The following is a 25,981-nucleotide window of genomic DNA, read 5'->3' on the forward strand; positions in this document are numbered from 1 at the left end:
ATTTTAACTGGTAGTATATTTCGGCCTCAGAAACACGCCTGGTATTTTTTGCGAAAAAAAATTGAAAATTTGGATTTTTTTTAGTTTTAAGTTAAAAAACATAATTTCTTGATAATAAGGCAACATAGGTAGTAGCTTAAATTTACATGAAAGAAAATCTAGAAAAAATCCAGTGGTTTTCAAAATTTTAGCAAAAAATAATTTTTTTTTGGAAAGTAAAATCACTCGGTTATTTTGGACTTATTTGAAAAACGGTAAAGAGAAAAAATGTTTCTTTTGACCAGATCTACCATCCCTTAAAATACTTGCACTTATTTCTGGGACACCCTGTATAGTAGTTGGAGGAGTGGATTTTTTCTTTTCAGAGTGTTGCAGGCTCCTGAGCGGTATGAACTTAGTCTTCTTCTTAGTCTGTATAAAAACAGTTATTTTAATTATTCTGTAGTGTGTTTTTGGATATAGTACTTTACCCATTTCCAGGAATATAAAGTTCTCGATTGTACTTTCACAGCATAACGAATATAAAATTTGTGTTTTATTCAATCAAGATTTATAGCTCTCGATGTTATTTTACAATACAAATCCTCTCCAATCATTTCATACGATTTACTTTAGTCCTCGACCTATCTATGCTTTGTTTTCCCGCCCCCGTGTTATGATAAAACGTTTTTTCGTAAATTATGTTTGCGGCAAAATGAAAAATTAACCTTATATATTTTACCCCCGAAAAATACGGCAACACATTAATTCCGAAATTCACCCACTTCTCGCCAAAAAGACCTTTTGCCAAAATTTATCTTTTTTCCTCCGGATTTAAGGGGATTCCGTGCCCGCCCCTGCATTTCGAAATAATTACATTATTTAAGCCCTTATTCTTGCCAAGGGTAATTTGCTTCCCGGGTCAGGTAAGATAGAGTTAAGCCCTTATAGCGGAGGCTCCGGTTAACCCCTGACAGTAACTCATTTGGACTTGGACTGTCCGGCAAGATTTGCATTCTAACAAATTGTCTATCTTCGTCTTCTAGATTCTAGATTGTATATGAGAGAGGAAGTTAATCACCGTTTTTGACCTTATAGATTACGGTGTCCGTTATTTACAAAGTTGATCATTTCTCTCACAACGCCCTCTAAATTTTTACTTTATTGTCTAAAAAAAATAACAGACCATTGTAAACCCTTAATATTCACAATAAACTTTGCTCCATAGACGATTCATTTCCCATTTTAATTACATGGCAATTTGCCACTTTTTGCAAATAATTTTTTCCCTTGATCTTGTTCCCCCATACCTTGCACGTATTCTTGTACAGAATTGAAAGCTCTACAAAAAATTCTCTTACAATTTTTCGATAAATCTACTCCTTCAAGAGTTATTCACGATTAAAATTAACCACTCGGTAAATTCCTAAATTTTTCAACTTTTTTAACAAAATTATTATTTTTTTTTGATACCATGATAAACAATTTTGAATCATGGAAAACAACTGAATGCATGACAGGTAGTTGATTCTAATACTTATTATTTTTGAACTTGTATTCTTTTGCAGACTATAGTCGAGATACTAAATGCGTTGAAGTGCGCCTGCGTAGAAAAAATCCGTATGTTGGCAAAAATGTTTGTAAAAATAAATTAAAATCGTCAACTCCGTAGAAAAAAATGTTAGACAAATAACAGAAATTTACTGAACTTACATAAAATTAGTTAATTAAGTACTGCAAAAGAATACAAGCTCAAAAATAATAAGTATTAGAATTAACTACCTGTCATTCATTCAATTGTTTTCCATGATTCAATTTTTTTTTTCAAATAATAAATTAAATTTTTCAAAATGAATCATACTTTTGTCAAAAAAGTTGAAAAATTTAGGAATTTACCGAGTGGTTAATTTTAATCGTGAAGGATCGAAAAATTATAAGAGACATTTTTTGTAGAGCGTTCAGTTCTGTACAAGAATATGTGATGTCTGTCTTGAGGTTCTTGACTTCCGCTTTAAGTTGGTTTCCTCGAAATAACATATAATTTTGTCTTTACTAAAAATTATTAAGAAAAAAATAACAGTTAAGCTACTTTTTTAATGAACTGTTTTCGTCCAATTCACACAATCCAATTAGATAAAGGGCACTATAAATAGCTCGTGCAGGCTCTTTCTACAAAGAGCCCTTTATACGCCAGCTACATTCCCTCACATTCGTCTCTTCCCCCTTTGTCCCCTTCGTCCGGGTAAATATAGCCTTATCTGACAACGCCGCTTTAGAGAGAGCGCCGGACGACATAAAACAATATCGCTCGGAAAGCCTGATTAGTAGCTGTGTACCCGCCATTAAACGTTTGATGTGCTTCTATTAGTGCAGCGTTTGTATCTATCGCGACTATCGCCGCACGTATATCAGTTTAAAACGTTAAGGTTACAAATTGTGCAGGGCCGGCTTTAATCTTTAGAGCTGCTACGTCAAAAGAAGAGCTTAAATTAAATTCTTTGCTGTTCCGCAGCAGCGTCTAGCGGTTTAATTAAAATAATTTTAGGTCAGAGTAGTGCACCGTCGTTGTGAGATGGACTAGGAACATCTAGCAAATATTGGAAGAAAAAACTACCTAGTTTTATTTTAATTTTAACTTTTTTTGAATTTTTTTCCGTACATATAGTCATGAAAATTGGCGGTTTTATTTTGGTTAATTTCTTTATTTATTAACTGAGAGGTGTAGAACACGAAAATATGGTCCATTGTAGTTTGGTTACGAGTATGGTTTTAGATGTAGATAAAGTTTTAACCATTATGAAAAATGGTCCAAAAATATAAGAGTTCAAAAAAACAATTTTCATACAAAACCAAAAGAATTAAATCTTTACAAGCTTATATATTCTAAAAGTACATAAAATTGTCTACAAATTTTGAAATTTTCTTAATTTTACCACTATTTTTACTACTTCTCTAAGCACCTTGAAAACGTGTCAAAAAAGGCCAAAAATCGACAATTTTGGACCTTTTTCCATGCATATACCTAGTCATGAAAATTGGCGATTTTGATAAGTCAGCGATTCTATTGTTACTACTTTTCTAAGCATCTTGAAAACATGTCAAAAAAGACCAAAAATTGACAAATTTGGGACTTTTTCCATGCGGAGAGTGTAGAGTCATGAAAATTAGCGCTTTTTATCAAATCAGCGACTCTTATGAAACTACTGTTATTTATTTATTAAAAGGCGTAGAATACAAAAATATGGTCCATTGTAGTTTAAAGAGTACGGTTTTAGAAGTACGATAAATAAAGTTTTAACCATCACGAAAAATTGTCCAAAAATAAGGGTTGAATAGATAACATTTTCATAGAAACCCCAAAAAATTAACCCTTTAAAACTTATTTATTATATTCTAAAAGTGCATAAAATTTCCTACAAATCCTGAATTTTTCAAAATTTTATCACTATTTTTACTGCTTCTCTAAGCACCTTGAAAAACACGCCAAAAAAGGTGACTGAAGCAGTAACTAGTTTATTTCTATTTATATAAAGAAAATCTATAAATATGAAACTGCCTTGCTCAAATCAACTTTATGGTAATCTTTTCGCCTAACGGTAAACAACGTCGACTGTGTGTGTTTATTTTATTACACTAACATCTCCCAAAACAAACACATCTTCACCGCACTAACTTGTCGGTTTCGATATTTTACCCTCGGGTGCTTCCCCGAGCCGTAGCAATTTGTCAAAACAAACGTAATTTTATTAGGAGATGCCGGCACAGCCGTCGATTCCTAATATCGCTGATATTCCAGCTCCATCTGTTTTGGCCTTAATCGTATTGGCTGCCGCCAGAACTGGAATTGGGTCCGTAACGAATGGGAACGGGGTAATACTCGGCTCACCTAACCCTATTACTATTTCATTAAGCCAACTACGACGGTGCGATTCCCATTCTCCAGTTTTGAAACTATATATTTCAGCCGTTTTCACGAATTAGATTACATTTGTATACCGGGGTATTCGAAAATACTCAATAAAAACCACTTTTAGCAAAAAACGACGTGTTTCTTGATAATTAACAGCAGATAAACATTTTAGAATAAAAATTCCTCGAAGAAAAGGAGTAGAAACAATTTTACAAGATCTGGTGCATCAGCTTCTTATACTATAAATAAAATTAGAGATAAAGCTCAATAAAAACCACTTTTACACACAGGTTGAGGTTAACAGACAAAGTTAGTTGACGAATATTTAAAATAAAAATATGTTTCAAAATGATGACGTTCAGATCCGTAATCCCGTCTCCTCTATCAATTCAGCGGATTAACACGTTTATGCTGGATAAATCCTGGGAAAATTCGGATTTTCTCGCCGATTTGCAAATCCACCTTAATATATTGCGGCAAGTCTTATCGGTAAGACTCGGGCAAAAGCGCGAATTGGCACGGCGCGGCGGATGCCGTCTTTGGTTGGCAGGCAAAGCCAGATTACGAATAACGTCTTTGGAATTGCACAGTCAGCAGTTTTTGGTACAAAAAGGTTCGGAATTTTAAATCTGTGTTTATAAAAACAGCATGTTTTACGTAATTCTTTGTTTAATACTATAGTCTGTCCAACTAGAGGAACACTGACAGTGACAGTTGTGTCTGTCATTTTAATTTATAGGCAAATTGGGTTTTCTGTTATTTTTAGGGTTCCGTACCCAAAGGGTAAAAACGGGATCCCTATTACTAAGACTTTGCTGTCCGTCCGTCCGTCCGTCCGTCCGTCTGTCATAAAGGTCTATCTTATGAACCGTTATAGCTAGACAGTTGAAATTTTTACAGATAATGTATCTATGTTGCCGCTATAAGAACAAGTACTAAAAACAGAATTAAATAAATGTTTATAAATAAAAAAGTACTTTCACTAAACATTATCTTTTAAGTAAGAATTTTACATAGATAGTAGTAATCATTTAATATAAATAAACTGTTTTGCAAAATTACGTTTTTTTGTGAAATTAAGCAAAATATCTTATTTTTACAAGTTTCTTGTTAAAAATAATACTCTAATGTATCAATATTTTTTTGTAAAATTACTTATATTTTTTCAGTGTACTTAGTTGAAGACGTTTTAATCAATCTATACTAATATACATATAAAATCCTTAAGTGACTGACACACTGATTAATCACGATCCTGCTCAAACCACTCAACGTTAGAAGCTCAATTTTGGCATACAGGTTGATTCTAGGGTGTAGAGGTTCTATAAGAAGGGATTTTTCGAAATTCCAGTTCCAAGAGGGTGAAACCACCCCTCAATTATTACAATATTTTTTATTTAAAAAACGGTCAAGTTTCCGAAAAAAACGCTTAAACACGTATATTTTATTTTGTTTTTTTTTACATATTTTAAGATTTTTTAAAAATGTATAGAGGGTGTTTTGAAAAATCTGGTCATTGATTAATCACGATCCTGCTTAAAGCGCTTGACGTAAAAAGCTGATTTTTGGAAAACAGATTGACTTTAGGGTGTAGAGGTTCGATAAGAAGGGATTTTTCGAAACTCGAATTCTAAGGGGGTGAAACTATCTCTTAAATATTAAAATATTTTTTATTTAAAAACCCGTGAGTTTTTTGGAAAAACTCTTAAACATGTATATTTTATTTTGTTGTTTTACATATTTTAAGATTTTTTATAAATTTATACAGGGTGTTTCATAAAATATGACCATTAAACAACTTAAACTGCTTGACGTTTAAAGCTGATTTTTGGCAAAACAGATTGACTGTGGGGTGTAGAGGTTCGATAAGGAGGGGTTTCTCGAATCTCAAATTCCAAGAGGGTGAAATCGCCCCTCAAGTATTACAATATTTGTTATTTAAAAAACGGTTAGTCTTTCGGGAAAACGCTTGGACAAGCATAATTTATTTTGTTTTTTTACATATTTTGAAATTTTGAAAAAATCATACACGGTGTTCCAAAAAGTTGGGTAATTTCTTAACCACGATTCTGCTTAAACTCCTTGATGTAAAAAGCTTATTTTTGGCAAACGGACTTTTCGAAAGTCAAATTCCAACGAGATGAAACTACCCCTCAAATATTACCAAGTTATATAATAATATCGCCATATTGTTTTTTTCACATGCTGACATAAATGTGAGAAAATTTTATCCAGTTTGTATGTTAATGAAAATTCTTGCTTTGCTTTATCATCACCATTACAAATGATTAATTCGACGCGAACGAAGTCGCTGGTACACGCTAGTTTCTCAATAAATTTATAACAATCAACAGACAACAATGACTGTGTTGTGTGTGTGTTTAACAATATTATTCAATAAATTTGTTAAAAAATCAGAATTTTCTCATTAATTTTATATTTAACGAAACTCGGGCGAAGCTTGGGGTAACATTTATTTTTTTTATTTTTTTTTCACGAGCTTTCTCCACGTGTAATTTTAAATGGAAACTCCGCAGGGCAAACCAATATTTCCAGGGCTAGTACAAATAAGGGATGGAAGTCAAAGAGGGGTCGACTAATTAATTTCAGCGTTTTATTATTTGAATAAGAGCGTGATTTCCGGCTATAATTGCCTCTGACAACGGGGCCAGAATAAATTCTAACGGTCTTTTTTGCCATGGCTGACAGAGGAAACTTCAGCTTTATAGTTCATTACGTTTAATTATTTCGGTTCGTATTTTTGAGTAATTATGCAGTTTGTCGGAAATGCTCTTTAATTTGAAATTAATTCCACAGGTAATTAAGGTATTTCTGAAATATGCAACGTAGTTAGATATCTTGGATGAAGAAAGAAAAAACCGGATAAGTGTGAGAAGAAGAAACAAAAATATTTTTTTTTATTACCGTGAAAATATCGTTTAGAATGATCCAGAAAAAATCCTGGTAAAGTTTGAACTTTTAATATTGAGATGAAACGCCTATAAAAATATTTAATTTCGGAAAGGGCTAATATCGACTCTGAAATTCAGCACAGGATTAGCAGCGCCTCGAAAGCATTCTGGAAATTAAAAGACAGGGTTTTCTGACTTCAATCATGACTTGAGCACAAAAAAGAAACTTGCAGTGTACCGAGCAATAATAATTCCCACCATGTTATATGGAAGCGAAACCTGGGTGCCGTACCGCCGATACATGAACGCGTTAAACAAGTTGCAACAGAGGCATCTTAGACAGCTCTTAAGAATCAAATGGTTCCATCATGTCTCAAATGTATCAGTTCTTGAAAAAGTTAACTGCGAGAGAACGCCTTGCGTGACCATCTTGTGATGCGTGTCAAATACTCGTTAGCGAGTAATGGCAGTATGTATGTATGTATGAAACGCCTATTTAAAAATAAAGCATATTTTTTAAATTCAAAACATTAATTTTTAAGACAGCCTGTATATATATATAAACGGGATTTGGTTTAAGTATTTAATACTCATTTCCAACTACAGCCTATTGCTGCCTTCCCGTTACCTTACGCCACACATCTTGAGTTAGAGCGTCATCAGCTTCTAGGTTACGAGCTTCCATTGCTTCCGTAACCGTTCCGTTCCAGGATTTTCTAGGTCTACCTCTCTTTCTTCTGCCCTGGGGAGCCCATTGAAAAACTCTTTTTGGCCACCTGTTCTCCGGCATACGCAGAACATGTCCAAACCATTTTAAGCTGGATTTTTCGATTCGATCCAGTACTGTCTCCTCCGATGCATTCATGATACGCCTGACCTCGATGTTTGTCTTTTTTCCATCCTAGATATACCTGCACTTCTTTCTAAGGTAGTCCATTTCAACAACTTGGATTTTGCGCTTCGCGTCTGCACTCAGAGTCCACAGCTCTGAACCATAGCAAAGAACTGACTCCACCAATGTTCTTCCAAGTCTCTTTTTAGTTGTTGCAGATTAGTTTCGGTCCCACCAGAGGCTGTTAAGACATCCAATAACTTGTTTGCTCTTCTGAATTCGGGTTTGTATTTCTTCTTTGCCCAAACCCTCGTTGTTGATAGTAGCACCCAGGTATTTAAATTTGCCTACTTGTTGAATCTGGACGTTATCATTAATGAAGACTTCAAAACAAGACTAACTTCTTTAGACTAACCTGAAGTCCCCATTTGTTGTATTCTTGATAAAGCCTCTTAGTCATGAACTCTAGATCGTATGAGTCCTGCGCAATCACGACCTGATCGTCTGCAAAGTTCAGGGTAAATAGTGTTTTGTCCCCAATGGGTATTCCCATACCTTGACATTTCGTCTTCCATTCCCTAAGGGCTACTTCGACGTAAGCGTTGAAGATCAGAGGAGATAAGCTGCATCCTTGTCGCAACCCTTTTGTGGTGTTAATTGGATTAGATAGCCTGTGTCCTATCTTAACGTACGATTCATTTTCTTTATATAGCTCTTTTATTATCTTAAGCAAAGGTCTATCTACTTCTAAGATATTCAATACTTCCCATATCTTGCTGCGGGGAATAGAGTCGTACGCTTTCTCCAAATCAATAAATGCTAGATGGACTTCTTGATCTACTGCTATCTTTTTTCCATCACCTGCTGCAGGACAAAAAGGTTATCTGTGCAAGATTTCCCCGGTGTGAATCCGCTTTGGTCTTCCGAGATTTTGTCACCAATACTGTCCCTGAGCCTACCCTGTAGCACCTTTCCAAAAGTCTGCTGACCGAACTGTTAATGCTTAGGCCTCTATAACAAGTGAGGTCGTTACGATTCCCTTTTTAAAGATGGACACTATGTGAGCCACTCGCCATTCTCGGGGTAGTTTACTTTGCAGGCAGCACTGGTTAAATAGCTCTGCCAGACGCCAGCGCAGTCTTTGGGTTCCACACTTTAACAATTCGGCTACAATATTACCAGGACCTGGTGACCGTCCATTTTTCATTCTTTTGAGACTTTGATGTACTTCTCTTTCGCTTATCATTAAAGTGCCTGCAAGGTTGTTCTCATCTTCTACTGCTTGGAATTCTGGTCGGTTTTCTGTCAGTAATTCTGCATAGTAGTTGCGCCATTTTTCTATATCCATTCTATTCAAAGACAGCCTGTATACATAAATAAAATTATTGATTTTTAAAATATTATTCGTAAACTAGAGATAGGGAGGGGGAAATCAGACAACGAATAGAGATGATAGGTGTTATGTAATAGCTTTTAAACTACCATTCGAGACGCGTTGATGTAATTTTTAGTTCGTAAAATTTGGTTATTGTGACAAAGAAGGCTATTAAAGGTAAAGTAAATGTTTCCTCATTATTTAACTAATGTTAACTAAAGCAAATATTTTGGTTTTTCGGTTGTAATATTCTGTGCTCAAGCTTTTCCTTATTTATTTGATTTGACAAAGGTATTATCCAGTTTAAAATTAAATCTATATGCAATCGTTTACTATACATTCGTGCCGATGTTTTTGGTTCAGTATGACTTTTTGAGACACAACTTATGACAACAGTATGACTTTTTGACAGTATAATCTCACAATGTACCGTTTGTGTCGGGGAAGGGTTCATAGTTTCATAGTTGTCGATTTTCGAAAGAAATCAGTACATGTATATTATTTCGTATATTTTTAATTTTATTGATTTTATGGAAAGCACTGTTAATTAAAATGTCGTATCCTATGTTATAGGGCTTGTTTCTCTCTACAATTTCCTGTCTCACAATGTACCGTTTGTGTCGGGGAAGGGATCATAGTTTCGTAGTTGTCGATTTTCGAAAGAAATCAGTACATGTATATTATTTCGTATATTTTTTATTTTATTGATTTTATGGAAAGCACTGTTCATTAAAATGTTGTATCCTATTTTATAGGGCTTGCTTCTTTCTACAATTTCCTGTCTCACAATATAATAGTGTGACAATAAGGGTCTAAAGTAAAATTTCCCACCGTGCCTGGGCAAATATCTTCGCAAAAAATCAGTCAGAACCAATAAATCGTATAGAACCAATAACTCATAGTGTAAAGATATTGACACCGACCATATCAACTCTAGCTGAGTAGCCTCCCGAATTCAGGGACCTCAGTACCCCTTGTTGTCCCAAAATATTGCTTCTGTCGGGGCGCATCCGAGGTAATTACAATAAAAAATATTTTTAACGCAATTCCTTTAATTCATTTAAATTGTTTTTTATAGCGTTGGCCAAAATCTTACCTCTTAAACTTTGTTGGACGACCCTAGATATGAGTTAAAAATATTATAACTCATATGTTAATTTTTAACATACTTGTTGAAGAAATCTTGTATGCTGGGTCTTGCATAAATCTTGCAATATTCGATCTTCGTCTTACAGATCTAATGCTAGCTTTGCTCTTTGTGCAAGACCGAGAATACGGATTGAAACACTAAAGATATCAAAAATGCTTTGTTTATATTTCTTAATTTTACTTTTATTGACAAATTCTTTATGTTTTAATTGTTTTCTTTTTCTATTGTTTCAGACATTTCGCCATGGATTTCCTTACCAGCCCACAGCCATGGCCTTCGATCCAGTGCAAAAACTGCTGGCCATCGGATCAAAGTGCGGTTCCCTCAGGATGTATCCTTTTTTTATTTTTAAGTAAATTTTCGTAAAGTTTGGCAGGGATCAGGGGTATGGGGATGAATTATTTACAACTCCGCTGTAGAGAGTACGTCATTGGAGATTCCTTTTTTATGAGGTGAGTTTGGAAAGTTTTAAATTTGGAATATTGAGAACAAGAGAGGAAATACTTTCGCATATGGTTTACTTGAAATTGTAACATGTGGTTAGTATAAATACCAATTGTGTGTTACCAAATTATTCGTAAAAAATGCTTTTTCTAAATACGCCAATGAGCCACCCTCGTTCAATTCTAAAAAAATTGAGATATGATTAAAAATACTATTTGTGGATCTTTTAACCAGCCAGGGCAAGACACGAAAAATATTAGTCGATTAAATTTATTTTTCCAATGCTTCTTTATTAAAAATTAGTGTTTTTAACAAAGACGTGGCACTATACATTGAAATTTAAAATGCGGTTTTTTTAAGCGAGTATGTCAAAAGTTGACATATGATATGTCATTCTATTCAGAGTGTCGTTTTCTATCGAATTTAAAAATACTCAGGGTATCATTTAAAAATCAAAAGTTGTGGTAATTTTCGGTGAAACAGGAAGTGGCCAAAAACAATTGAATACGTCAAACAATCCTAATCAATAATCAAGCCGAACCATGCCGAATTTAAGTCATATACAGAAAAAGTAAAAAAGTTCATACGCAGTACATACACGGTACATCCTCATATATGGTTGAAAAATTCAATTATTTTTTGAATTTTAAACTTTAAAACATCAGTCGGTTAAAAATGCAATTTTAGAAGATTGCAATCTACCAGAAAAAGCTATCTTTTATGAATAGTCCCGTTAAAATTTTGCATCTCATACCGCTATAGCCTGGCCTGCACATTAAAACGTACGGTTGGGGATAATTTTCACCTTACAACATTAAAAGATAGCTTAAAACGACCACGGAATAAAGTAGCGCCGGTCATTAATATTCATTGCCCGGGGATTCACAGGGTTCTCGCCTTATTTATCTAGATAATTAAGAATTATTGCCTGTGTAAACACGAGTTCCTGGCAGATAAACTATACCTACGTGTTGAAATTAATGGGGAAAAATCCGTATTAGATTTTTTTGTACTTACGGCCTTCAAACATTTTTTGGTAAAAGCTATATTAGTATACATCAGGGTCCGATATTTTACAGGGTGGTTTTTCAAATATTTTTAAGGTAAAATGTTCATATTAGCAAATATTCTAAATTGCTTCGTTTTCGAGATACAGGGTGTTAAAAATTTCACAAAAAAAAAATCGTTTTTTCGTAATACCCCGGTATGCTCACCCCTATAACTTTTTTATTTTTTCAGATAAAACAACGAGATTTGATATATTTGTATATGCCATAAATTAGGATTGATTGACGTATTCAATTGTTTTCGGTTACTTCCTGTTTCGCCAGAAATTACTATAACTTTTGATTTTTATATGGCACTCTCTGTATTTTTTTACTTTATTCGATAGAAAATGACACTCTGAATAGAATGACATAATATCATGTCAACTTTTGACATTTTTGCTTAAAAAAAATCGCATTCTTCAAAACTGATCTATCTAACTTGAAGTGAAGATCTAAAAAAAAAGAAACTTGATTGAAATATTTTTGACCCTGTACATTCATTTAAGTAACTCAGAAAATTCATGGCCCAAATTAAAAACCAAACAGTGCAAATCAAAATTTCTATTTCTGTTTGCCCAACGACAAAGAAACAAAAAATTCTTTGGCCGAACCCCAGCCGCCGTTACAATAACGACGCGGCTGATCGAAAACAAACACCAAAAGAAAAACAAAAGAGAGACGAGAAACAAAAGCTTGTCGGAGCCGCCACCGCGACGAGCTTCGAGAGCTTTTGTTTTCTCGTGGCCTGTTGAATGCCAACGTTGGGGGCGCATCTAAATTGAAATCTACGCGCCCTGGCGACACAGTTGCCAACTAATTCTCATTACGCCTCTAACGCTACCTATTCTCCATTGTACCAATCGATTCCCAGATGAGGGGGGATGATAGAGGAAGAGGATGCGGAAGAAAACTGAGGTTATCGGTCTTTGTGTTGATTTATGCGACAGTTGTGGTTGTCTAATTTTGTAATGTATTTGATAATAAAGTTCTCCTACTCTGAGTGCTTTGAGAAGGCAATGAAAAAGCAAACGATCTAGCTAGAAAAGGAGCGAACACTCCACTAACTGGTTCAGCATTGTTCTGCTTTCCAAGTGAAAACCAATTTAAAGCGGTAATCATTTTCAGCTTATTCAACCATTTCCAATTATGGTGTAGCGTCCCTCACATACTCTCTTTGTAGTTGGACCCATTGTTGTCTATTGTTGGCTATGCGGGTCGAAGTTTTTTTTCTGGAGGTGTAAAATACCTTTACGTACGGAGTGTGGGACTCAATCTCTCCTTAAGCTGCCTGGAGGACACTACCCACTAAACATCACCCCCTCGCTCCTGCCACGTCTACCTGGACCCGCTGGACGCATCTCCTCAAGTAGACGCCGGACTGTTCTTTTTGTTTCAGACTCTTCGCTGTATTTTGCCTCTAGTATATTTTGGGCCAGTTTTGAGATGGCTTCAAAGTTTTCTCTTCTTTCTGTTACCGATTTTAAGAAGGTGTCTGCGGAGATGTTGCCACCAATCGTCATGCGTGCCTCACATCTTTCCTGTTCCCATCTTGGACAAGCAAACATTGTGTGTTCTGGAGTATCATTGGGTTCAGCACAGTATCGGCATTCCGCGACTTCCCTCTTTCCAATTTTACACAGGTAACTCCCAAAATTTCCGTGACCACTCAATATCTGAGTAAGATAGAAGTGTACCTCTCCATGCTTTCTTTTAATCCACATATTTATATTTGGGATGAGCTTATATGTCCATCTTCCTTTTTGCGATACTTCCCATACTGCCTGCTACTGCTGCACTGAGCGGTTTCTCTCCATCTCTCTGCTTGCCCTGGTTTGTACTTTACCCTTGAGAAAGAGTCGTTCTCTTTCTCTTGAGAGAAGATGCAAGGGCACCTGACCCTGTTATACCAAGTTATACCTGCTAATTTCCTAATATCATGGTCCCATCTCAGATTTGGTCTTCTCAGTCTCTTAATTTCTCGTGTGTATCATGCTGTAATTTTTGTGGCCCACCTGTCGTCTGTTCTTCTTTCCAGGTGTCCTGTCCATTGGCATTTAAGGGATTTGACTCTGGGGTGGATGCTCTGTGCATGCTAACTTAATTCTTCTGTTGATTTCTGGTAGCAGAGATCCCGAGCTGTGTATTGGTAATACTGTTATTTCTTTTATATCTGTTTTATTTGCCAAAAAAAATATTTACGTTTTGTCACGAAATAAACCATATAACAAAAAGAACGCTACTGTATTTATATACTTATCCTTTCATAATAAACTGAAAACAAAAAGGGATTATCGATTTCTCTTTTTGCAAACCTTGCCAAAAACAGACATCCCCTACGTCAACCGAAATTTTATCCTCAACCTCCCAAAATCGACATAGTTAGCGTCCTGCATATTATATAGTTTGCTGTCCCAATCCCTATAGGGTCTATTGGGACTCTAAAGTCAAGTTAACAATTTGACAGTAAAAGGGTCTTCCAAATCCTACCTACTCTTGGTCCCTAGCCCTTCGATAAAACCCTAAAAACCGAAAAAGGGACTCGCGACTAGGACAAATAAAAGCGTCTGCAATCACCCAAGGGACTTATAAAGTTTTTAACTGTTTTTGGTTCGTTATGGTTGACTCTTTTCTGTAGCTCAAGTAAAATTTAATTTTTTGTTTATTAATTTTATTTATATATTTTTATTTCTATTTTTTTGTTTTATATTATTTTTATTTTTTATTTTATACTCTTATTTTGTGTTTTTTTTATCTTGTTTTTTGGAATTTATTATATAAGTAACATTTTTTTATTATTTTGATACAGTTTAGGGTTAGAAATTACTTTCTATCTTAGCCATAATATATTTTTATTTTCCGTACATTCTTCATAATATTTTTGAGTATGATTGCTGCTTTATTTTGTCCCAGTTTTGGAGTGCATTTTCTATAAAAAAAATATTTGAATACTATGTATATGTTACGGTTAAAGTCCGATGTCCGGTTAATGTCGACATTAACATGTTAATGTTTGGGTTGGTCTCAACTGTAATATACATATTAGTCAGGCCATACTAGTAAAAAAAAATTGCAAAGTTCCTAATAACGAGAGAATTTTTTAGTATGTTCTAGGCCAAACTAAAACTGTCTCTAAATCTTTGAATAAGAAGACTAAGGAAGGAGCATAATGCTATCCATGTATTCGTGCATGGTGGGCGGAAAAAGAACTTTAGGGTGGGGATCCTTGACAGTTCTGTTTGACGATTCATTTGACACATTTGAATTTGATTTTAAATTTTGTGGATTTGTCAGTCTTTACGGAGCTTATTTTATGTTATTTATTCTACTACTGATAGTTGTATAAAGGTAGTAAATCTAGATGGAAATTGTGGCAGAACTTAAATTAGCAGTGACACTATCGCGATCTTTCGAAAAAGACTCTAAAATAATTGGATGTGTAGCGTGCGGTAGATCTCGGTAAAAATCGAGTGAAATAATGGAACAACTTTTCGCTAGTAAGTGACTATATAATAACATACGTGTAGTAAACCGATCATTTATGAAATTCACTTAAATTAACTAATTATATATTTTTTCTTGCATTTTTGCTTTTATTTACTACTTGTCAAAGACTAGATGTCAAACAATTTAGATACGTCAATTTGACTTACCTGCTTTAGTAGCGTGTCGGATGTTTGTGTTAATAAATAATTATTAAAATTTATCTATTTTTAATATAATAATATGTTTTTATAACAATTTTAATAACTACCAACATTTATTCACAACGTAAAATAAAAAAAAATATTGAGTCTACCCCACGTCTACCCTACATCATAGTGTTACATTTTTTAAATAAAATTAGAACGGCACTGATAAACCGGAATTTAAGTCGGCCATATTTGAGTCCCATCGCGGTGGACCTAAGATGTTTGATATGCTCCTTCCTTAGTCTTCTTATTCAAAGCTCTAAATAAATATATTTTCTGGAATATATTGATATCCATATTATCTTCGAAGACATTAGTAGGGTGAATTTGTTAGAAAAAAAATAGAGAAAAACAAAAGTTTTTTTTCTAATAAAATCCTATGTTTTGTTCATTCAGGAAACGTTTCTGCTTGTCGTATTTTCTTGTCTGCTGTCGCACGAAAATTTTTCGAATGGAAACACAAAAAGTCCCTTACGCATTATAAAAATTCAGTGGCTCGTCGCCCGCAAAAAAATGGAAAAAGTGAATGCCTTAAGGGAAATTTAGGTTTTCCCTTTCTTGTCTTTCTCTTTAAAACGATTTTGTTTCTACTTTTAAAAGCGAATTTCGAACGTGACGATTTTTTTATTCGGTGTCGTGTTTTCTATTTTAGTTTCCTAAAAATAAAACACTGTACCGGGTGGCGAATTAAGAGTGGATGCCGGCTGTATCTCAGAAACTACTTATTGTATAACTTTGAGAAAAAAATTCGAAGTAAATCGACCAAGAGAAATCGCTGGAAATTATTTTCAAGTTCGAAAAATGTCCGCCAGAGGGCGTTTCTCTGATAGCCAATCAGAAAACAAGGTTTTTCTCAAAAATATGCAGGTGAACAGGTATTTTAAATATTACTATTGTAATCGTCGAGAAATTTGTAATTTTTTTGATATAGAGTATTTTGCTCTATCTCATAAAATAAAGTAGTGGGGGAAGGTTAAACTTGCTTTTATTAAAATAAGGATAACTTTGGTTTAGGTTAGCCGATTTAAACAAACTAGAGCTCGTTTAAAAGGGCTTTTTTTCCTTAATGATCTCCAGTATAAATTTTATTTCCATAATTTTTTTCGTGGTAGCTAGAGGGCGCTGTTTGACATCATAACAGATATTGCGCTTTTGCATAAAAGAATAAATAGGAGGCTATATTTATCTTTTCACAGTTAAATAGAGCACAAACTTTCGAAAATATTAGCGCAAACCGCAACTTTCTATCTTCTCTCCAACCGGAGATATTTAGAAAATTAATCTTTTTTAAGGAAGGAAATTAATTTTAGGCTGTCGCCTAGGATTATAAGGTCTAAAAATTATAGTAATAGGCTAGGAAACAAAAAGAGGTACATTGGTTACGTCAAAATATCAAAATGTTTAAGGTCAGTTTTAATGCATCCGAATTTCGGGCGTTTTCTTAAAAAAATGACGCCATAAATTTTTAAACATGTTTATGTAATATTATCGTTCATTCATATAATTTTTACGAATTTCTTTTTTAATTATACGTAGGTAGCTCTGAGATTAAAATGTCCGAAAGTCGGACAATTTTATTAAAATTTCTAGGAATTTTATGCCCCCATATTACTTTTAACAAAAAACAGCCGAATTTCGTATGACCGAAATGTAGCGGTTTATTTCATGTTACGTCATTTAGTTATTAATCCAAGTTTGTCCTTGATTTCACTTGTTTTCTTATTTTATCTGTTGTTTGTATTATTTATTATTATATTATAAAGTTTATGTCTGGGTCATTTTTCATATAGCACCGAAAGTGCGAATCTTAGCGATATGCAATATTCACTATTGGTCCAAATCTACCCTTGATGCAAGTAGTTCAGCACCAAGACCGTTGGTCCGTAAATGTTTAGACAGGAATTCTAGGATGGCGAATGATTGGACTTTTTTAATTATCTGAATGAAATCTAAGAGATAAATTCCCAATTTTGTTAGGGGATCCATCATGATGAAATTGCATTTGTTGCAATGGTGTAGTGGATGCAGTTGGTGCAGTTGTGCCGCTTATTTTACTATGAATATGTGGGGCTTCTTGGATACCACTTACTTTACTAGATAGAGACGCTGGAACGATATATTTCCATGGCCAGCTAGCTCATCGGATTCAATATGCCTGGGTTTTAATTTATGTGGTCAAATGAAGAACGAAAATGGATAAATAACAATTAAATGGTATTAAAATAAAATTAAAATATATGTTTTGATATTTTGACGTAACCAATTTACCTCTTGTTGTTTTCTAGCCTACTACTATAATTTTTAGACTTTATAATCCTAGGCGACAGCCTAGTATGATTTATTTTCTAAACATCTCCCTTTAGAGAGAAGATAGAAAGTTGCAGTTTGCACTAATATTTCGGAAATGTTGTGCTCTATTTAACTGTGAAAAGAGAAATATAACCTCCTATTTCATTTTTTTAAACCATATATGCACGACATTTTTTTAGCATTAAAATATGTTATTACAGTTGAGGGTTGGAACCTTTGGTGTTACACAGCAAAATAAAAACACTAAATCACCACAATACACCAAAACACTTTTACTTTTACACTGGACGCGCGTTTCGCTAACCATGTTAGCATCATCAGCAGATGATTATAAACTAAAGTACAATCTACAAGTTGAGCGTTTATATACTCGCTCAGTGGGCACCGAGTGGGCGTGGCAAAATCTAGCCAACCGAGTCAGAGCCAACTGAGCGTAACAGTTAGATTTCCGCCACTAGAGTAGTAGGAACAAAGAACTTGAAGGAATTGGACCGTTGACTCTGTTCATACTATCTTTACATTTATTAATTCTGATGCTTTCATATGCATCTAATTGCCTGTAATTTGAGACTTGTTTAATTAATTTTAAATTATTAAGATCTATACAATGTTCATTATCAACAATATGTTCGGCAACGCAAGATTTATCCGGTCTACCATATCTTATCTGAGCTAAATGTTCTTTAAATCTAGTTAATATTGATCTTCTAGTTTGCCCAAGATATTTCTGATTACAATCTTTACAAGAAATTTCATAAATACCCGACCTTTCCATTGGAGGTGTTTTATCTTTTGGATTACCTAATAATTGTTGTAATTTATTATTAGCACTATACACAAGTTTATAACTGACATTCTTAAAAATTCCTTTTAGACCACGGGCTAACTCTCTATCAAACGGTATCGAAAAATATTTAGACGTATCTTTCTCCACTTGAAAAGTCGAATTTTCAGAAATCATTAATGATGGTCGGGTATTTATGAAATTTCTTGTAAAGATTGTAATCAGAAATATGTTGGGCAAACTAGAAGATCAATATTAACTAGATTTAAAGAACATTTAGCTCAGATAAGGATATGGTAGACCGGATAAATCTTGCGTTGCCGAACATATTGTTGATAATGAACATTGTATAGATCTTAATAATTTAAAATTAATTAAACAAGTCTCAAATTACAGGCAATTAGATGCATATGAAAGCATCAGAATTAATAAATGTAAAGATAGTATGAACAGAGTCAACGGTCCAATTCCTTCAAGTTCTTTGTTCCTACTACTCTAGTGGCGGAAATCTAACTGTTACGCTCAGTTGGCTCTGACTCGGTTGGCTAGATTTTGCCACGCCCACTCGGTGCCCACTGAGCGAGTATATAAACGCTCAACTTGTAGATTGTACTTTAGTTTATAATCATCTGCTGATGATGCTAACATGGTTAGCGAAACGCGCGTCCAGTGTAAAAGTAAAAGTGTTTTGGTGTATTGTGGTGATTTAGTGTTTTTATTTTGCCGATTAAAATATGTAGCACTTATAGTAACTTTTAACCTCAAAATTTCATTCGAATCACTAAAAGTACTTGGAAGAACATTATAATAAATTGAAAGATTATTAAGATTTTAACCCCTTGTAGCTACGAAACAAAGCAGAATCGGACCTATGTTGATATGAAAAATAAATATCATTTTTACGTGAGGAATCTCCCTGTATACAGGAATTAATAAAATCTTGTAAAAATATTGATAAATCTACGCATTGAATTTATCTCCTCTGGGCGCACTAATAGGGTGAATATTTATAGAGAAATTATCGATATCTGAAAAGCAATTTAAGCGTCCGTCTCTACGTATCGGGCTTTGGCACACAAATGGGAATGTAATTAAATTCAATACACACACGCGGCTCCGTAATCAAAACACACATTTATCTGTTTCTAACGGGGCGAAAGGCATTTTCAATTTCAATTCCCTGTGATTTATCGACGAGCGCTGGAGAGATTAGTCCAGAAAAAGTCGATCGCGAATATCCTACCCAGAGACGTGTCTTTTGTGATTATTCATATATCTGTATATCTGCTAATTTGGGCTGGCGTCTGTAAAATTGTACAGACATAAGGCCCTCTCAGACGCTCAGTTTTTTCGCATAGACCGAGGAGACTATTATTAGATATCATTGACTTAAAAATGTATTTTTTTTCCATAGCAACTCTTAAAATTGCCTTATATACAGGGTGTCCCAGGCTGAGCGTGCATAGAAGTTTCTAGAGAACCACAATATCTAGATCGGGGATTTTTTGCACATCATTGTTTTACAACAAGATCTATCGATTAAAAATATTTTCAATATGGCAGCACTTCCGGAAATACTGGAAGTTGACGACAACTTTCTTATTTTAAATAGGTTTCCCCCCGTTTTTTATTACATACTTAAATTTTCTGTAAAATTTTATGAATTTTGGTATCAAACACTCTATACCTAACATTAACCGTTTTTGAGAAAAAAAAATATTTAAAATTTTTGGACGAAAAAAACTGCCTGTCAAAAATATGTGTATAGTCTAAACGTCAAATTTAGTGTGTGATTACCACAACCACTGTGCCTAAAGCTAATTATTTGCCTGCATAGTTTGCCTGTGCTACAGAACTGAGTATCTGTGTAGGCTTTTAGAGTTGAGAACATCAGTAAAAGATTAGCAAATGTGTTTCTCTAAGAATCCCTTTAGAACTAGAGCCCTCTAAGTGAGACTAATCAACAATACGCTCAAAGTTTCGGAATAACAGCTCCCAATTATGGCTGTTAAAAAGCAACTTTCTAGCTCGTTTGGTATATCCCGTGATTATACAACGATATCTACGGTCATATAATGACGCCGAAAATTCTCGTTTAATATCAGAAACGACGACATATTAACTTGTTACTCGTCCTCATTAATTTTATAAGCTTGTCGCTTCAAAGCGCTGTTTGCAGCCTCTATGTAGTCGCTCTGACTAAACCAAATAAAGTTATAATTTCAATTACGCGAGCAAACAGCAGCTCGTAGCATCACAGGTTCGAACTAGAAAACCTCGTCGTTAAAATTTTCGATAAGCGATTTTGGATAGCGTTCAAATCTTTATTAAATTCTACCGGGTGCGTCTCAAAATTGGCTCACCCCTATAACTTTTTTATTTTTTCAGATAAAATAACGAGGTTTGGTATGTTAGTATATGACACAAATTAGGATTGATTGACGTGTTCAATTGTTTTTAGTCACTTCCTATTTCGCCGGTAATGATGATAACTTGTGATTTTTAAATGGCACCCTCGGTATTTTTTTACTTTATTCAATAGAAAATGGCACTCTAAATAGAATGACATATTATATGTAAACTTTTGACGTTTTTGTTTAAAACAAATCGTAGTTTAAATTTCAATCTAGAGTGTGTTAAAAACACTAATTTTTAATCAAGGAGCCTTGGAAACAGTGATTGAAGTGCTTTCCATAAAAAGATGAACAGTGCTTTCCATAAAATCAATAAAATGAAAAATATACGAAATAATATACATGTACTGATTTCTTTCGAAAATCGACAACTATGAAACTAGGAACCCTTCCCGGACACAAACGGTACATTGTGAAACAGGAAATTGTAGAGAGAAACAAGCCCTATAACATAGGATACAACATTTTAACGAACAGTGCTTCCCATAAAATCAATAAAATGAAAAATATACGAAATAATATACATGTACTGATTTCTTTCGAAAATCAACAACTATGAAACTATGAACTCTTCCCGGACACAAACGGTACATTGCGAAACGGGAAATTGTCGAGAGAAACAAGCCCTATAACATAGGATACAACATTTTAATGAACAGTGCTTTCCATAAAATCAATAAAATGAAAAGTATACGAAATAATATACATGTACTGATTTCTTTCGAAAATCGACAACTATGAAACTATGAACCCTTCCCGGACACAAACGGTACATTGTGAGACAGGAAATTGTAGAGAGAAACAAACCCTATAACATAGGATACAACATTTTAACGAACAGTGCTTCCCATAAAATCAATAAAATGAAAAATATACGAAATAATATACATGTACTGATTTCTTTCGAAAATCGACAACTATGAAACTATGAACTCTTCCCGGACACAAACGGTACATTGCGAAACGGGAAATTGTCGAGAGAAACAAGCCCTATAACATAGGATACAACATTTTAATGAACAGTGCTTTCCATAAAATCAATAAAATGAAAAGTATACGAAATAATATACATGTACTGATTTCTTTCGAAAATCGACAACTATGAAACTATGAACCCTTCCGGACACAAACGGTACATTAGTTAAAAAATGCCCAAATCGTATTTTTAATCATATCTCAATTTTTTTTCAAATGGAACGATGGATGTAACTAGGGGGTGGACAGGGGGGTTTAGCCCCCCCAGATGACCAGTGCGTATCATATAAAATTGGTTTTAACCTCACATGAATCTTATCTTATAGTGACCTAAGCCCCCCCAAAAGACTTGAGCCCCCCTAAAAGTATATGTCTAGTTGCGCCCCTGCATAGGATACAACATTTTAATGAACAGTGCTTTGCATAAAATCAATAAAATGAAAATATATAAAACAATATATATTGTACAGAGATAAAGATAATGTCTTAAAATGCATCATGGCTTATGACATTTGGTATTCCAACAACAATACTAAAATAATACAGAAAAAAAATTATTACAATTTAATTATTTTTAATAAAATTCAAACTGGTATTTTTTTAAAGAATGAAAACAGGTAAAACATAATTTCTTCATTTTTTCCCATTTATCATTCCCTTTAGTTTTCAGTGAATACTTGTGTAACACTCGCTAATGAATAAAACATAATAATTCTTCACATTCTCCGATGCCCTAATTCATAATTTATAGGGATTTGACGTCCGTCTGATAGATTATACGCGCGTTGAATTATTACAGCCTTTGCCTCTGGTTAGATGTCCGCATAGCCGTCCCAATTTTATTTAATATTCTGTTTTTGGCGCGCCCAAATTGAAAACTAATTGCTACCCCTCGTGTCCGAGCCTAATCGAATTTTATCTGTTTTTTTTCTGACAGCTTCGGACTGTAGCCCGTTTTAATCAAATTATTTGTTGTCGGCCATTTTTTTGTCGGAATGAATTTGAAATATTTAGTTTCATATACATTGTAGGGCTTGTTTCTCTCTACAATTTCCTGTCTCACAATGTACCGTTTGTGTCGGGGAAGGGATCATAGTTTCATAGTTGTCGATTTTCGAAAGAAATCAGTACATGTATATTATTTCGTATATTTTTCATTTTATTGATTTTTTGGAAAGCACTGTTCGTTAAAATGTTGTATCCTATGTTATAGGGCTTGTTTCTCTCTACAATTTCCTGTCTCACAATGTACCTTTGTGTCGGGGAAGGGATCATAGTTACATTGTTTTTCTTGTACAGGTAGATATGTCAATTATTTTTGAGCAACTGCATAGAAAGCACTGGATAGAAAGGAAGGAGATATTTATATTCAAGCAAAAACAAAATGATTTAGAAGCTCTGCTTGCGATAATAAATTGTTCTAGTTTCTTGCTCGGGAAATTTATAACTTCCTTGGCGAATATTTCTAAAGTTTGCCTTAGAAAATTCTTTGGGAAAAGTATGTATATTAAAGTAAGGAGAACGAAAACTGTAGAATTCTTGGTACTATTAAATAAATCCTTTTTTAATGAAACGGAAAATATTTCTGTTATATTTTATTTTATTTTATTTGAGTCTCTTTATAGCAAACTTACGGCGTATGATTTATACTAGCACTAACGAATGTTTTTAGAGTTGTAAAAATATCGAATAATAAACTCTCTAAAATCGATTGTAAGAAAATCATATTATTAAAGAGAATGCATGATATTTATTATTTTTTAGTAGTATTTGAACTCTTGTTATACGCTGTGGACAACAGAGAGTCTTGGGTCAGTATTTACATAAGTTTAGGAGTGAATCGCTGTGGGAATTTTGTAAATCTGAGAGAGAAAGATGCGAAATGTTTATTACATAACTACGACAATATACAGAACATATTAATATTTTTCGGCTAAAAAAGAAAATCATTTCTATGGTAATTGATATTTTAATTTTGAATGTGGTGCTGCACGTATGGAATGTCTAGAATTTAGAATATTTTTTATGCTTATTTCTAGATTTTTATATACCGAAATTTTGCCTTTAACTAAATATTTCTTTAAAAATGTTTCTCAAAATATTTCAGCATAGTTTTTTTTTGTGGAAGATGCACTCGAGAACTGAATCAAAATAAAAGAGTTATCGTATTCAAAAATATTATGGACGGAAAATAAAAATATTTTATGGCTACGAAGGAAAGTAATTTCTAATCCTAAAGCTGTATCAAAATAAAAAAATGTTGTATTTAGAAGAGAAAAATCCAAATAAAAAATAAAAATAATTCTGTCATTTTTTCAACTTATTCCTGACATAAGCAATCCGTCTCCGTGCAGCTTTTCATTTTCCCACCTTTACGCGATCCGTCAACCGTGAAACTCGGTCTCAGGCACTCTCAGTTTTTTCTTCTTCCATCTTCTTGAAGCAGAGCAGCACTTTCGACAACTTGTTGAGGTCTTGTTTCAGCTACGTTCGTTCTCCCTTTAAATATTCATGGGTTAGGCCTTGTTATATTTCAAGTTCGGTTAGTGGCGCCCTGGAAGGGTGAGGAATGATGCGGAGGAGGAAGGACGTCCCTGGAGGGAGGGAGCTCTGAAGGTTGGAGGAAAATAAGGAGGGACGTGGAGAAGAAAAGGCCGTATTAAAAGTTAGAAGTTTGCGCCGCGCTTTTTTTTCTTCTGGCGGGACGTGGATATGGAAATTGGTATTTTAATTTTGCATGTGGTGCACGTGTGGAATGTCTAGGAATTTACAATATTTGTTATATTTATTTCGACATTTTTATACGGTATGATCGAAAAAAAAACGGCGTCCAGTTGGCTTGGAAATGAACATATATACAGGGTTGTTCACCACATACGACACGGAGTATTGTAGTTAAACGATTAGATTTTTGCAAATTGCAAGTTTTGGGTTCGTTGAAGGACTATTAGAGCTACAATTTAAAAATATTTTTACAAGATACAGAGTGTCCCAAATAAGTAAAAAATATCAAAGTTGTATTTTTTTAAACGTAACACCCTGTACATTATTACATTTTTAGTTTCTACGATTAAAATAAAGGTAAATTTGATTAAGGTTTACCGCATTTTAATGTTATAGTTTTTGAAATATTTAGGTTTTTGTCAAAATACAGTAATAATTTTAATGCTTTATTTCTCTAGGCGTATTTAAGTTTTTAAAACCAAATATTGTACTGAAGTATTTCTATTTACTAAATTTTGTGTTGCAATAATAAAAATTATATTACCTTATACAGAGTGTCTAAAAATTTATTTTAAATAATAACTAGCTTTAAACGGCAATAACTTCTTTAATTTAAATGGAACACCCTGTATATTTTATGAGAATCGGATGCACAATTTAATTGTCTATCAAATAGCATTATATCATTTTTTACCTATGTCTTCAGGTTTTCGTAGAAAATGCATTTTCTTATAATTTAGACCTCAATTATCAATATAGCCATGGAATATTGACATTTTAGATTTTTTTTTAAAGATGTAACAAATTTTTAAAGGGTACAGATACTAATATTGTCGATATAGTTCGTTTATGTCATTAAAAATAAAAAAAATTGTTTAAATATTTGTAAAAGAGGACCAATTAATATGATTCGAGTATATTCAAACTACATTAATTGACTGTTTGCGTGGATTAATAATAATTGCTCCAAATACTAAAAAACTGAATTTTGTATGTGCATTAGATAGTGCGGTAAAAAGTAACACCTTAAAAATGTTATTTCATTTTTTGACGAATGCTTATTTATAACAACAGAAACGTTCATTTTCATAACTTATTATTATATTGATTTCTGATTCCAAATCCACATTTATTTAGAATAATTTATTAACTAACACAATTGTAATTAATTAATATTTGGGCGGAAATAATGGTGTTATATTTAATTAATGGTATACTTTTTTATAAAGATTTAAATAGTTTTGTTTTTGTATACAAATAGGCTGGTAATATTATCGCTTTTAGCATCTGCACATTTTGTACATTTGTTGCTTTAAAAACAATCTAAAATGTCAATATTCCATGGGTATATTGATAAATGAGGTCTAAATTACAAGAAAATGCATTTTCTACGGAAACTTCAAGAGGTAGGTAAAAAACGGTATAATACAATTT

The 25,981-nt window shown here is 33.6% G+C and overlaps 1 protein-coding gene across 5 annotated transcripts in view; it reads left to right on the plus strand.

Moving 5' to 3' along the window:
- The window catches only part of LOC115881974 (syntaxin-binding protein 5), a 175,133-nt gene that overhangs the window by 108,908 nt on the left and 40,244 nt on the right, over positions 1-25,981 (plus strand). For all 5 annotated transcript variants that reach the window (XM_030899733.1, XM_030899734.1, XM_030899738.1 and 2 more), the window contains exon 2: positions 10,392-10,489. In XM_030899733.1, coding sequence (XP_030755593.1) covers positions 10,392-10,489 — 98 coding nt within the window. The remainder of the gene's footprint in view (positions 1-10,391; positions 10,490-25,981) is intronic.

The sequence above is a fragment of the Sitophilus oryzae genome, unplaced genomic scaffold (assembly GCF_002938485.1).
Source record: "Sitophilus oryzae breed Bouriz unplaced genomic scaffold, Soryzae_2.0 scaffold_1745_pilon_pilon, whole genome shotgun sequence".
NCBI lineage: Eukaryota > Metazoa > Arthropoda > Insecta > Coleoptera > Curculionidae > Sitophilus > Sitophilus oryzae.